General features: G+C 35.7%; 1 protein-coding gene across 1 annotated transcript; it reads left to right on the forward strand.

The window, feature by feature from the left end:
• The first annotated feature begins 4,091 nt into the window (after positions 1 to 4,091).
• On the forward strand, positions 4,092 to 6,581 carry LOC117626266 (indole-3-acetic acid-amido synthetase GH3.6). Its single transcript, XM_034357939.1, has 3 exons — positions 4,092 to 4,580; positions 4,680 to 5,611; positions 5,711 to 6,581. Exons 1-3 carry the CDS (start codon positions 4,255 to 4,257, stop codon positions 6,295 to 6,297), a joined length of 1,845 nt encoding a protein of 614 aa, XP_034213830.1. The 5' UTR covers positions 4,092 to 4,254; the 3' UTR covers positions 6,298 to 6,581.
• The last annotated feature ends 8,420 nt before the right edge of the window (positions 6,582 to 15,001 follow it).

Here is a 15,001-nt window from a genome sequence, read left to right on the forward strand (position 1 = left end):
AAAATAGGTACAAATAATAGGTACATTATTTTATGCTACAACATGATAGTTATATGAATGTTTCTTCATAAATTCAATAGGCCCTAAACGTGAATTTTTTAGATATTGAATAATTTGTTTTTAAAAGAACAAACTTACCCTAAAAATTCCTAAATTTAAGCCAACTTAAAACACCATTTTCCTATCTAAAAAAACACCATTTGAATATTAATGATATTGAATTGCAACAAATATGTTCAAAGTATATTTAGCACAATCAATGGAGAAAAAAACAATTGCAAATACGTAGGGGTATTTTGGGAATATGAAAATTAAAATAAATCAAATTTTGAGATTGTTAAGGTAATTTGATGAGGTGGATCCTAATCATGAGTTTTTACTTATAAAAAATGGGTTTTATTAATGGGTCATGCTAGGGAGACCAACTTTAGATACCAGCTTGTGTACCATCTCTCTAATAGAGGTGGAGCCCACCAATACAATGGGTCTCATACTCTATTAGAGAGATGGTACACAAGCTGGTATATAAAGTTGATCTCCCTAACATTTTCCCTTATTAATATGAACAAAAAGTGATGGATTGCGGTTAAAAAAAATTCAATTTAAAAGGGGTAAGCCAAATTTACTATTTATTGTATACAGGATTTCTTCTTCTTTATAAGAAAAGGTTTCATATTTTACCCTTTTTTCTTTATATTTCAATGAAGATAAACAAGAGTTTAACTTCTACCATAAGTATGAAAATATATGTGCTCAACTTGAGCTGTAAACAAACTTCATACTTTTGTGTAGGATGGGACTAATTAGAAAGTGCTTCACAAATGATTTGGCAGCTTGATTAGAATGCAAAAAATGACAAAACTATTTGGTTCTGCACTTTACTTGGTCGTGGTGATGCTCTTAATAGAAAAGGTTTAACTTCATTTATTTTCTTCTTATAGAAATGTTCTACAACTTCAACAATAAGCCTCCCTATTTCTTGTCGCATTAAAAAAAAAACTATATGCCCTTATATGATATAAAAAACAAAACTATAAGCCCTTACGTGGCTGTGTTTGGGACTATTTTAAGAATCACTTTTGCTGGCTTTTTTTAGAATCACATAAGAAAATTTATGTAAAGCGTAAGTGCTTTATATATATATTCATATGGAAGCACTTGGATATGTGTTTTGCCAAAAAGTACCGAGTTATACTTTAACCTTAAAGCTTGAATTATCAAATTTGTGTACAATAATATGTCAGTATACATATCAATATCTTACTTATTAAAAATAAATGAAGTTCAAAACGGATAAATATTTGAATAAATAAAACATCGTAATATCGCTAAAGGGTCCATAATTCAATAGTAAGGACATTTGCCTCGAGATCATTGGTCTCATGTTCTAACTTTAATGACGCCTCCCCCCTCCCCCTTCCAAATTTTGACAAAAAATAAATAAAAATGTTGTCGACCCTTGCTTGTTTGAAGTATAAAGGCAATGAGTTAAAGTCAAATGAAAGCAATATTGTCAAAATGGTCCCCTAGGCATGGCATTGCGTGTGGTATGAAGTATTATCTTTGACCTGGAGATTTACCTTGTAATTTTGGTTTTGTTAGGTATAGAATGTTATGGTTGATTACTACTAAACCCTAAAGTTCCATGTATTTTTTCTCAGTGTTTTTGTGCCTTCCTTATAATATCTACTTAGAAATCATTATCACTGTCATTTTAATTTGCAAGCAACAAGTGGAACCCATATATTTTCTTTTAAGAACAGTCAAAACCCCCCTCCCCCCCCAAAAAAAAAGAAAGATATTTTGTATAATGTTCCAAACAACCTTTTATTTTTTATTTTTCTTTCTTTGTTTCTTTTATTTTCAATAAATAATTATAGGCAGCTAAATTTGCTTTCGTCCTTATCTTGTTTAAACAAAAGTACATAAAAAAAACAAAAAGATTACCAAAACCTTAAAGAAAACATGTAATTAAAGTACACAAGATGAAATTATTTTCTCACTACATTTGGCATTGGAAAAAGTTAAGTCGTCCTTGATGTCTGTGGGTGCGTGCATCCTCTTCTTTTCCCCTTTATAGGAGCAAAGAAATCATGTATGCCAAAGTGCCAATGTAAACATGGCAATTGCTCTCCAAACAACTCATGTTATGATTAGAAATTCTCCCCAAATTTGCAAGGGAAGATGAGCCTTTTCTGGCTTTGCCGTCTCATGCCCACTAAGCTGTTTTGTTTTTATACTTACATATATGAACTTCCATTATATCATTCTACTTTAGTACTAATTGGTATGAATGTATCTTGAATGAGAGTCTGTTTTTTCCCACCCACTCTTCTAAGGATTAGGTTAAGTTTGCTTTTTTATACTTTTGTTTGTATTATCAAAAATTCAACATTCTTAAATTATCACTTTCAAAAGTAGTATCACGCTTTTACACATGTCGAAATACACATATCTAACGATACCGAATTGTCCTATATATTACAATGCTCCTAATCCTTGAACACGATGACAAACATTACGTCTCTGGAGATATATCTACAAATATATTTTACTAAATTAAGATTATCCAATGTAATAAGGATGGGAGTAAGGAAATTTCTTATCTTAATGTGAATTAAGATCATCCAATTGTAGCATCCAACTATCCATTGGGTTGAGCTTAATTAATACCCAAATTTCATTACCACCGCCCATAAATTTATTTTTATTTTTTGGCCCTGAAAATTAACAGAGATTAATTAACTCTAAAATAACAATCTTAATTCTTGCATGATTTTGCAACGTTGGACTAGTTTCAACCGAAGAAGTGGTGCCAAACACACTCCCACAGAGTGAGTACGTCAAGGCACAGGCACTGAACCTCCAAGCAAACACGTGTCGACAAACCAAGTTGGCAGCCAGCTGGGTGGTCCCACTTGGATACTTGAACAAGTAACCCCAAATAATTTTTACCGTACACAAGGCCACACACTATTCTTCTCCCTCCTTAATAAACTCGCGATTCATTGACTTAAAAATATCACGTTCATCTCGTGGTTACGCCGTTTTCCAACTTGGTTTACCGGGCAAGGAAGAGATATTTAATTGGCTGCCGGTATTTTGTGAAACATCGCGCGCATGAAAAGAGTGTACTCACCGCGGGTTTACCGGATATTGCCGGTTTATAAATGGTTTAGTTTTATAAACTCCAGTGGCTTTTAAACGCCTTGAGAAGGTGGCTTCTAATTCTAAATGTGTTTGTGTTGTATTGTAATTAGCTCTGGCTATTTCCGTTTTTTCCTTGTACGGCAAGCCCACCTTTGGTTGTGCTTGTGCGCTTCTCCCCACGACAAGGAAAAATAAAAGGAGGGGTTTTAAAAAAAAAAAGGGTTAAAACCTTGAGCTTGCAAAAGTCAAAATTGATATGGAAGGAGATGATTCATTTTGAGATTTAGTTAGTGGGGTTTCCATGAGACAATGGAATTGGCCAATTGGGTATGGGATATTGGTTTACAAGTCTAGACTTGGAGAGCTACTTGATAGGAAATTGCTTCACTTTTCTTTGGATTTTTTCACCTTGATATTTATGTTGATGATAATGTGAGGGTGTTTCTGTTACGTGCTAATACTGTGTGACACAACAGTTGAGTTGAAAAAAATAATTACGTGTCTTCAAATTTAGCGATAAACTTTTGTTATTTAAATAGACATTATATCTCAATACTGTCTCGTGAAAAGAGCAAAGTTTGATAAATTTTTCTGATAAATTGACATGTTATAAATTCATGCTCTTAATTGAATGTATGATGCTCATTACCAGTATAATTATGTGACATGTCAGATAAGATATCCAATACTACTAACCATAAAACTTATGACCCAAAAAAAAAAGAAAAAAAGAAAAAGAGCATAAAACTAGTATATTGGCGTTGAATGCATTGAAACTCCATGTTTTTATTTATGTGTGAAATGAGGATGTTCAGAAAAGGAAAACAAAATGATACCAAGGTTGCATCTTTACACTTATGCCCTTCATAATATTGCTCTGTTTACTTTCTAATCCCTATAGCCTATAGGTGAAGCAAAGCCACCTCCATTTCCCTGCTCTATATAAACACCGGTTCTCCCTTTCTTTTTCCCCCACACCTAAGCCATCATCTTTATTTTATAACAACAACTATCTCTATCTCCATATATCTCTCTCTCTCCTTTTCCTCTCTCTCATACACACTTTCAAACCCATCTCTTTCTCTCATTTCAACTACAAAAACCATGCCTGAAGCACCAAAAAACTCTTTGAATCCCTCAGTGGACTATTATCTCCAAGACAAAAACGAGAAGGCCCTTCAGTTCATTGAAGAAGTCACAGAAAACGCCGATGAGGTTCAGAAGCGTGTGCTTGCTGAAATCTTGGCTCGCAATGCTCATGTTGAGTACTTGCAGCGACATGGCCTTAATGGTCACACTGACCGTGACACTTTCAAAAAAATCATCCCTGTCATCAAATATGAAGATATCGAAGCTGATATCAACCGTATTGCCAATGGTGACACCTCCCCAATCCTCTGTTCTAAGCCCATTTCTGAGTTTTTGACAAGGTGGGTTTTTGTTATCTTACACATTTTGATTAATCATGATCATCCGTTAATTAATTTGGTTGGTTTAGCTAAATGGGTTTGTTTGTATTTTCATTGTAGCTCTGGGACATCTGGTGGAGAGAGAAAATTGATGCCAACAATTGAAGAGGAGCTTGAGAGAAGGTCACTGCTTTATAGCCTTTTGATGCCTGTGATGAGCCAATCTGTGCCTGAATTGGACAAAGGCAAAGGAATGTACTTTTTGTTCATAAAATCAGAGGCCAAAACACCAGGGGGGCTTGTGGCAAGACCAGTTCTCACGAGCTATTACAAAAGCTCTCATTTCAAACGAAGGCCTTATGACCCTTACACAAACTACACCAGCCCAAATGAGACCATCCTCTGCCCTGACTCTTACCAAAGCATGTACTCCCAACTGCTCTGTGGCCTTTGCCAAAACAAAGAGGTCATCAGGGTTGGTGCTGTTTTTGCCTCTGGGTTCATCAGAGCCATCAGATTCCTTGAGAAGCATTGGCCTAGTCTCTGCAAGGACATAGCCTCTGGCACTCTAAACCCCCAAATCACTGACCCTTCAGTGCGTGAGGCTGTGATGAAAACCCTCAAGCCTGATCCAAAGCTTGCAAATTACATTGAAACTGAGTGTGGGGAGAAGTCTTGGAAAGGGATCATAACAAGACTTTGGCCCAACACAAAGTATGTGGATGTGATTGTGACTGGGACTATGTCACAGTACATTCCCACACTGGATTATTACAGCAATGGGCTGCCTTTGGTTTGCACCATGTATGCTTCTTCTGAGTGCTATTTTGGTTTGAATCTCAACCCTTTGTGCAAACCCAGTGAGGTCTCTTACACCCTCGTTCCCTCCATGGGCTACTTTGAGTTCCTCCCAGTTCAGAGAAACAATGGGATCAACTCCAATTCTCTCTCTGTCCCCAAAGCACTCAATGAGAAGGAGCAACAAGAATTGGTTGATCTTGTTGATGTCAAGCTTGGCCAAGAGTATGAGCTTGTTGTCACAACCTATGCTGGTAAGTTGTATAACTTTCTTTTTCTTTTCTTCAACTCAACTTGGGATGGGACTTAATTTTTAGTCCTGACATTGATTTGGTACTATTAATTCATTGCAGGGCTATATCGTTACAGAGTTGGAGATGTGCTGAGAGTGGCTGGTTTCAAGAACAAGGCTCCACAATTCAACTTCATATGCAGGAAAAATGTGGTGCTAAGCATTGATTCAGACAAGACTGATGAGGTTGAGCTGCAAACAGCAGTGAAGAATGCTGTGAGCCATTTGGTGCCATTTGATGCAACTGTCTCTGAGTACACAAGTTTTGCAGACACATCAACAATCCCAGGCCACTATGTGTTGTTCTGGGAGCTTTGCCTCAATGGTTCAACCCCAATCCCTCCCTCAGTTTATGAGGACTGTTGCTTGGCCGTTGAAGAATCCCTCAACAGCGTTTACCGGCAAGGCCGAGCCTCAGACAAATCCATTGGGCCCCTGGAGATCAAGATTGTGGAGGCAGGGACTTTTGACAAGCTCATGGATTATGCCATTAGCTTGGGAGCTTCAATCAACCAGTACAAGACACCAAGATGTGTCAAATTTGCACCCATTGTCGAGCTCTTGAACTCGAGGGTGGTCTCAAACTACTTCAGCCCCAAGTGCCCAAAATGGGTTCCAGGCCACAAGCAATGGTGCAACCTTGATTAGAAGGAAGGAAAATAAATGAAGGGGTCTTAGCTTTATCTGCTTTTCTGGCCTCTTAATTGATTTGTTGTAGCTGCTTTCATGGAGGTTCACAAGAACTGTTTTTGTGATCATCTTTAGGGAAAAGTAACAAGTACCCATTTTAGGTTAACCTTTATGCTTTCATGTTCATCTTTTTTATTTATTTTTTATTTTACTTTTTTGAAGTTTTTAGCGGTTGTTTAATTAATATGCATAACCATGTACAAAAACAGTTCCTGTTTCAACGAAGCTCTTTTTTTCCTTTTTTCTTTTCCTTTTTGCATTAATAATTATCACGTTTCATGGGAATTTGATTCTTAATTCCAGCCAGAAATCCTGCCCACCGAAGTCTCATGTGCCTTATGTACTAAAACGGCACTCAGTGAGAGTCTCATCAGAAAGCCAACCTCTTCTCAACTCCTCTCTCTCTCTCTCTCTCTACTCTCTCTCCCAACCAAAGGTCACCAACTTTTCCCATAGTTTATGTTTTGCAATTGAGTTACTACAAGAATAATTAAACACCTTTCTAAAGATAAATTATCATATTCAGCTCAATGACTGGTTCTCGAGCTTAGTCAAAGTGACCACATAATGTGACTCCAACAAAAGGCTAAACTCACATATATTAATCATATATTTAAAAATAAACCCTTTTAAGATTTTCATAAATAAAAAAAACGCCTTTTAAGTTGTGAGATTTAATTTAAGAAATAATTTATAAAATTTGGATAAACTACATTCTTGATAGACACTCTGTGTTGAGAGATGTACATGGTGGTCACCTCCAATTTTGGATTTATATATTATAGGAACAAAGTTATGTATTCAGTAAGGATTGTGACAAAATTGCATGCAATAATTTGGCATTATTATATTTGAGTGTTTGATTTGAATTTATCCGGAAATTTGGCGCAAGCAGTCAAAGGACAAGAACTGCTTGCTGCTGCTTTGGTTTGGCATGGCAGGGAAGGGCAGATGAGGTTCAAGCAGAGATTGTTCCCTGTTTGGCCATTGTCTTTGATAGCAAACAAAAACAGTTTTGGTTTTGAATTAAAGAAAAAGATAAAAAATATATATATATATATATATACATATATTTTCTTTTTCAGAGTATCAGCCAGACCAAATCATAATAGCCCCAGCAGACAAACCCAGAAAAAGATGGAGACAAATTCAGAGACAGAATTTCAAGGTCTCAGATAAAAAGAAAAAGGCTTTTTTCAGAGGCAGGACTGGTGAAGAAGATAAGGTTATGCCTTTTTCTCTTTTTAATTTTCTTTTTTTTTCTATTTTGTGCTGTTGTTGTTGTTGCTGTAGTGGTGCAAGCAACTGTATCATATGGGGCTTTGTCTTGTTCATGAATTTCCCATTTTCCATAACAGATTGAATCAAAGCAAACAAGTGGTCGAGCACCAAAAGCAACTACACCGTGTCCACTCCAATGCCACCCAACACACTTTAGCCGAGGAATTGCTTACGGCAAAAAGCTGATTCATGTTTATGCATGTGGTTTTGTAATTAGTAACTAAACCAACTTGTAAAAAGTTGATTATAACTTTCTACAACTTTTAAAATCTGTGCAAATATTGTGTTAAACGGAAATATGTGTGGTTGAGTTTCATAATGAGTCTCATATAAATCAACGACTATTTTAACATCATACGTGTGATTGAGTTTCATAATAAGTCCCGTATAGATCAACGACTATTTTAACATGATCCGTTTTCATGTGACTGATCGTAACATAATTTTAGAATGAAATTATTAGCTAGTTCCAACTGAGGTGGGCCACTTTAATATTACAAAAGAGAGTGCAGTATTTTTCCTTTAAATATCGGAACACAAGATAGTCATTCTTTGGGCATGTAAGTCATGATCCATCCTATATTCTGAAAAAATAAAAAAAGATGTGGTCATAGATCCTTATTTAAGGACTTTGTTAGAGAATAATTCCATATCCTTGTTCTTTATCTTATGAGGATATTTTGTCTTTTACTTAAAATTCAAAAACGAAAAACCTTATCATGAACACCAACTTCGAGATATAATTAGTTCATATTTCTCACAATCATCAATGAATAAAAACAATTTCAAGAACTCAAAAACAATCTCACTCATGAGATAAATCACTGGCACAGAGAAATTACAAGCCCTGCCCCTGAGTCCTGACGATTTTCTACAATTCCTCGTGTAACAAGCTGTTGAAATTCAAAACCAAAAAATCGGCGAGGAAACTGCCAATTCGACGAACCGACTATAGACCTTTATTTCTGGGTCCCGCAGTCCATGCAGTACGACAAGCGAGAAGCATAGAATACCTGCTCTTCAAAGGGGAAGGGGGACCATGTATGAGATCTCGACACGTGGCAGTGAAAGCAGCGTTGACCTGACGTGTTGGTCTCTCTCTTTCTCCTGCTGCTCTAAAAGAGAAGGAGACTTCGGGGCCCACCTGGTTGGGCCAATGAGAGTATAGAAATCCACGTGGGACTGTCGTTTTTAGTTTTGCTTTGGTCGGCCCCAACATATAGAGGACGCAAACTATAGTAAGGCACAGGAATCGGGTGGTGGTGGTGCCATTGGAGGAAGGTGGTTTACCTGCATTTGGTGCTGCCACGTCGGCAAAACATGCAGGGGAGTTTATTGGTTGATGATGTGGCAGAAACTAATTGGGTAAGACATTTTGCTGGAATGGACTCACTCCCAACTCTCATTATCGAATTATCCAAATTAAGTGCAATAATTTGAATTTGAATTCCTTTTTTCATTTTCCAATATTTAGTTTGAAGAAAAATACAGATTTATGAAGGAAAATATATTCTCACCCTAAATGTGGAGTAAGCACTTCATTACTTGAGCTATAAAGTCCTATCTTAAAATAATTTTGGATTTAGTTCAATGAGTTGGATTATATGGCTGGATAGAATTTGTAATCATGGTCAAATATTTAGTGGTATAAAAATAATTTTGGATTGGATTATTTGTAATCTTACTAGGCCTAAATGTAGTAGGATCATGATCACATATATGTTTCAACTAATCCGCACTTAATTTCATGATTTCTCGTAGTGTGAATCTCACCAAAATGTTGGAATTAAGTTGGAATGAATTATGTCCAATCCTACTATATTTCTGCTAATCCAACTCCTTATCTTCTTAAATTCAATTCTACCTCATAATGCAATCCAATCTCAGTCACCAAATACGGCCTAAACTTGAATGAATTTTGATAATAATTTTATTGGTAGTAACTATTGTGGAGATTTTTTTAATTATTTTTGGCGAGAGGTCTCATCAAACCATTAAACACTTGAGAATTCTAGGCTCTACACGTTTCACAATCAAAGCATAATGCAAGGAACAAAAATGGAGCATACCCAAGTACATGATTAGTAGCAGAGAAGGGAAAGAAACACAACCATCATTTAGTTTTGAAGCTGAATGGGTGAGTGAGGTACCAAAGCAATTATTGAGCAAATTGCGATGTGAGATGGAGATTGAAAGACATATGAATAAGAGAGGAGAAAAGTTTTAGCACTGAAACATAAATTACACCATGCTTTTTGCGACAATTTATCAAACAATGATGGGGATAGCAACCAATTTTATAAACTAGATTTTGAGTCGATAATGAACCAAAGGTGAAAATGATAGTAACCAGAGGGTGATTGATTGACTGCAAAGACAAGATTTAAAAGAAGAAGAAAAAGTAATTGGGTTGTTAACCCTAGGATTAGGTGTAGAAAATCTCACCTTAATTACATAGAGTCAAGGATATATCCATGCATTACGTCATGCATGTAGAGTGTGTGGATGTGTAGCATACAATGACTCAATGAGTTTCACATTGATTAATGGCTAGGGTAATTAAGTCAAAGTGATGAATAAACATGACATGTTATATTAGTATCATGTAAGGCACGTTGCGACATAAGAACCTAATTTTACTGTTGATGCATTGAATATCCTGCCGACCTAATTAAGACACGGACAAAACCTATTCTACATACTTCCTTAAAAAAAAATTATTTTATTTTTTGTTCAGGTGAGAATTTTCAATCAACAAACAAATTCTTTTTTTTTTTTTTTTTTTTTTATAGCAAGGATATGTGTTACGTTTGCCCACAAAACACGCATTCAACCACGTCTACTAGCACATGGTGCATTTGTTTGCCATTTTAGTAAGAGCACTCTCTCTCTCACTCACTCTCTCTCTCTCTCTCTCTCTCTCACTAGATATTAAATTAAAACATGAGAAGTCAAAAGTGGACTTAGGACTTGGAAATTAAATTTGTTTGAAATCAAATGGACCCTTCGAAAAGAGCAGAGAAGAATGTGCCGAAAGAAAATACCACATAATATTAGAATATTATTAATGATTGGCTCAAACTCAAAGGGGCAGGGCCAAAAATGGACCCCCCGATTCGTTTAGAGATCCGAGAATGGCCCAAACTTCACGTGAAATGTCACGTCCTATCCGACTAACTAGAAGGCGACGGCCCAACTTAGGTGGTTTTGGTTGTGGTTGTGGTTGTGGAGTGGGTCCACTTCCCCTCCCCTGGTCACCTCACACGTGGGCTGTGGGGCCCTTTCAGGGGTTTAACCTCCCCACCCACACGTGAGGGCATATCAGATTTGTTTTCTTGCCGGGCTCACTTTATGGGCCCTCTTGGGTCGGGTTGGGCCCATTACTAGCTCATCAACAGTGTTGTTGTTATTATTTATTTGTTGCTGTTACTGCTACTGCTGCTGCTGCTGCTAGGGTTTTTTTTTTTTTTTTTTTTTTTTTTTCCCTCTCTCTCTCAATTACAATCAGTAGTGGGTTATAGCTGTTTCCTAATCAGGCTTATTATAATCTCGTTTCTGTGTATAATTGCTCCCTGATAGTCAGTAATCTCCAATTATATATGAGATAATTATGAGCTGCTCCTGTGATGCAACAATGCACAAAGAAAAAGAGTGCTCAAATTGGTTAGGACAAGAAAAAGGGTTGTAGAATCGTAATTCAAAGGAAGAATTTGGCTGACATCAATCGCGCCACTAAAATGTGCATGGATGAATATAAATCATTGGTAGGTGTGGAGCTCTTCATTCAATTCGTACTTTTTAATATTTATCAATCATCTACGTGCGCGTGAACGACTGACGCTAGCATTTCTCTTAACTAAGCAGAATGAATGAGAACTGAAACATTTAACAATTAACAAATGAGATAATCAATCATGCAACCACATAAACACCTAACTCCATGTTGACATAACATTAATTGGTTGGATATATAGGAACCTTTTTTTATTTATTATTATTATTTTTTCCCCATAATTTCAACTTTTTGGACTTAAGAGTTTCTCTTTTTTAAATAACATTTAGAGAAGATTAAGCATTCATTCTTATGGATTGGTGAACTGTTCAAAATTCCAAAGGTCAGCACTGCAGTCTCCATCCATCACTGAAGTCACTGGAAGAACAAATTCATTAAACATAAAGCTTTGGTTGGATTAGCTTTCATCACTAATATAACTACTATTTCAGACATTCTGCAGCACACAAATGATTACTTTTTTCATGTATTCAAATGCCTTAAAAAGCTATAATGATCTCACTTGAAGATTATCATGTTCGTCTTACAGTCCAAATATTCAAATGAATGGAGAAAAAAGAAGAAAAAAATACATGTCGTTCAAAGATTCTTCTCTTTCTTTCTTTCTTTTTTCAATTTCTGTTGTTATTTAAAACAATTTTAGGTCTCTGTTCCTTTCAAGATGGCGTCTGGAGACTGCAATGCGAAAATGAAAAGTGGAAGAGTAATGAAAATGCTGCATGCGCTTTTGAATTTAAGGGAGACATTTGCTCCAAACTTCAACCACTTCAGTCCTACATACAAGTTATTATCAGTCAGATCAGGACATGATCCATTAAAATAAATCTTGAAGACACAAGTCACTCAATATATAACAAGTGTATACGTATATGTATAAAAATGTTCTCCTATCAAACCCGACTATCTTACAACATAACATGTTAATTAATATATCGTTGACGAGGTTGATTCTTACATGAAGGCGTGATTCAGGACATACACAATTAGTGGGCTAATATATTGTTGTTTAATTGTTCTGTTGGGCTGTTGATATCATTTAACTTCACGCTATAATCGTTACGTCTTCAAAGTGTAGAAAAATTAGCAGATAATGATGCTGACAGAAGTCAAGAGAAGAAAAAATCATATCAGACAAGAGACATTGTTGAACAATTAGCTAGACATAAATGGTTGTATTAAAGTTGATGATACCAAAACCAATATATATTCAGCTGAGAATGAGACATGGTGTGAGATATTATTAATTTCTTCAATTTCATTGACCAATTAATCAGGCTACTGGCTAGGTAGCTAGGTAGCTATAGAAGGAACTTAGTGACACTGACTTGGAGGTTGCTTCCTAAAATCAAACAGTGTTATAAACAACTAGATTTGTGCTTCCTCACGCAAACAGTTACGTCTTCAAAGTTCATATATAACCATTATTCTTCTTGTGCAATTATATTTAACAACTGTGAAAAGAACGTCTTCCAAATCCTATTCCATTGAATTATTTGGGGTTTTGATATCCGAAAACGTACCTAATGTTCTCATTTGTTGATGTTAGTCTAATCTTTAACCAGCAAAATTATTGTGTAGTTTAAAATTTTTGTTCTATTTTTTAGTGACTTATGTTTCTTTTTTATGAGAAGTATCCATCATGATTCGACCCAAAAAAAAAAAAAAGGAAGAAAAGAAGAAGAAGTATCCATCATGATATCAAAAGGAGGTTCTCTAGCTATGTTGTATTGATTTCGTGAGTATGGATTAGGGTTGTCACTAAATCATTATCTTGAACATATAACACAATCGAATTGGAACATATTCATAGAAGGTTGCACATGCACTAATACATTCTTATATTTAGCTGGTATACCATCGAATACACCACATACCTGGTGTACTATCCAATACACATAGGCCATGTGAAATTATTCTCCAACTTACTCCATTGCTTTTTATGAAATGTGGCTGGCTACATTAGAAATATTCCACATGTCCTACGTCTGTTGGATAGTACACCAACCACGTGGTGTACCCGAAACACCCAAAATTTACTCAAATTGAGATGGGCTATATTTAGAGGCTCTCATAATTTATTTTCTAAGGGAGAGAATAAGAAGCTTTTTAAATGTCCAAAATCAAATAGCTCACAAGACTTTTTAGAGCCCTTAGTATGTGATTTAGTGTCTTGACAGCAAATTCGGCCCAAGAGAAGTTATGCAAATAAATTTAGCCCAAACTATTAACAAGAATAAAACCCATGGAATAGCTCGTCAAACCTACTCTCTGTTTCGATGAAGGAAAATAATTCAGGATTTAGCTAAAAATTAGGAATTGAATAGGAGAAATTGTTATTTTCATTGTTCGGCGACTTAAGCAGAGAAATTATTAAATGATGCACGGAAAAAATCGTGGATATTAGGGATCGAGATTTCCGAGTTTAATTTCCCCCAAAAGAGGCGTCATCTGGAAATTTCTATTGAGTGTCGTTTTCCCTATCATTTATATTATTTACAAAATTTGACATACATAAATCTAAATAATGAAATTATTAATTACCATAAATTTAAATGATGGAGATCTAAATTGCATCATTTTAGAACTTTATGCAATTTTCAATTCCTTCGTCCAAACATATTGTTTCATTCTATGACCTTTGATAACCTTTTAGACCTCATTTAGTTCGCAAAAAAGATTTGATTGGAAATAATTTCCCATGTCTTTCCCTAGGGATTAGGGATGGCAATTTTCCCCGCGGGTAAGGGTCTTCACGGGGCTTGGACCCTAATGGGTCGGGTATGAAGGACAAAAAATGGATATGGGGAAATTATCAGGTATGGTGATCGGGGAGGGGCGAGGATGATATTTTAATCCCCAACCCAAACCCGACCCATTATATATATATATATATATATATATAAAGTTTTGCTCACATCAGGATGACCGTCAGATCAATCCAATGATATTGAAGCTTTGATATGTATTAATTGACAAAACTTAAAACCACTTGAAACCCCTACCTTGACACCAAATCTTTTACTAGAAATGTAACATGTTTCCCAATTTTCCACCACCTTCACAAACTCAATCTTCCACTCTATCTTCTTTTCTCTCTCACTTTCTCCTCTTTCGATTTCTTTTTCTCTTCTCATGCACAACTATGCATGACAACAAGTAATGAAGGTCATAATTATACTAAGAAGAGGCGGCAACTATCCTATGCTTTCATTGGCTGCATGTTGATTTGCTTCAAGTATGGATAACTATTTCTACAATTATAACAGCTCATGGTAATGCTGCTTAGTCACAATGACACATGTGAGCCTTAGTGTGCTGCAAGTAAGTGTAAATATCTTCCACGTTGTTTATCTAGTATGCAAGGAAATGTAAAGTTGCCAACTATAATAAGTAAAGTCAAGAGGTGTTGCATGCAAGAGATGAAGTGATTAAGTTTCCTAGTGCCCAACTCTAACAAGACCATGAATTAGAACTAATAGTGAAAATTGCACACACACACATATATATATATAATTTATAAATTAAATGGCAAAATATTAAATCTTCAAATTTTATAATTTTATAAATACGGTGTTTCACAAGTGGGCA

Source organism: Prunus dulcis, chromosome 4, assembly GCF_902201215.1.
Source record: "Prunus dulcis chromosome 4, ALMONDv2, whole genome shotgun sequence".
Taxonomy (NCBI): domain Eukaryota; kingdom Viridiplantae; phylum Streptophyta; class Magnoliopsida; order Rosales; family Rosaceae; genus Prunus; species Prunus dulcis.

Bases quoted from the DNA above. Each gene is read 5' to 3' on its own strand.
- LOC117626266 (XM_034357939.1), top strand. From the start codon at position 4,255: ATGCCTGAAGCACCAAAAAACTCTTTGAATCCCTCAGTGGACTATTAT. The intron at 4,581-4,679 runs GTGGGTTTTTGT...TTTTCATTGTAG, and splicing joins ATTTCTGAGTTTTTGACAAG to CTCTGGGACATCTGGTGGAG. The intron at 5,612-5,710 runs GTAAGTTGTATA...AATTCATTGCAG, and splicing joins TGTTGTCACAACCTATGCTG to GGCTATATCGTTACAGAGTT.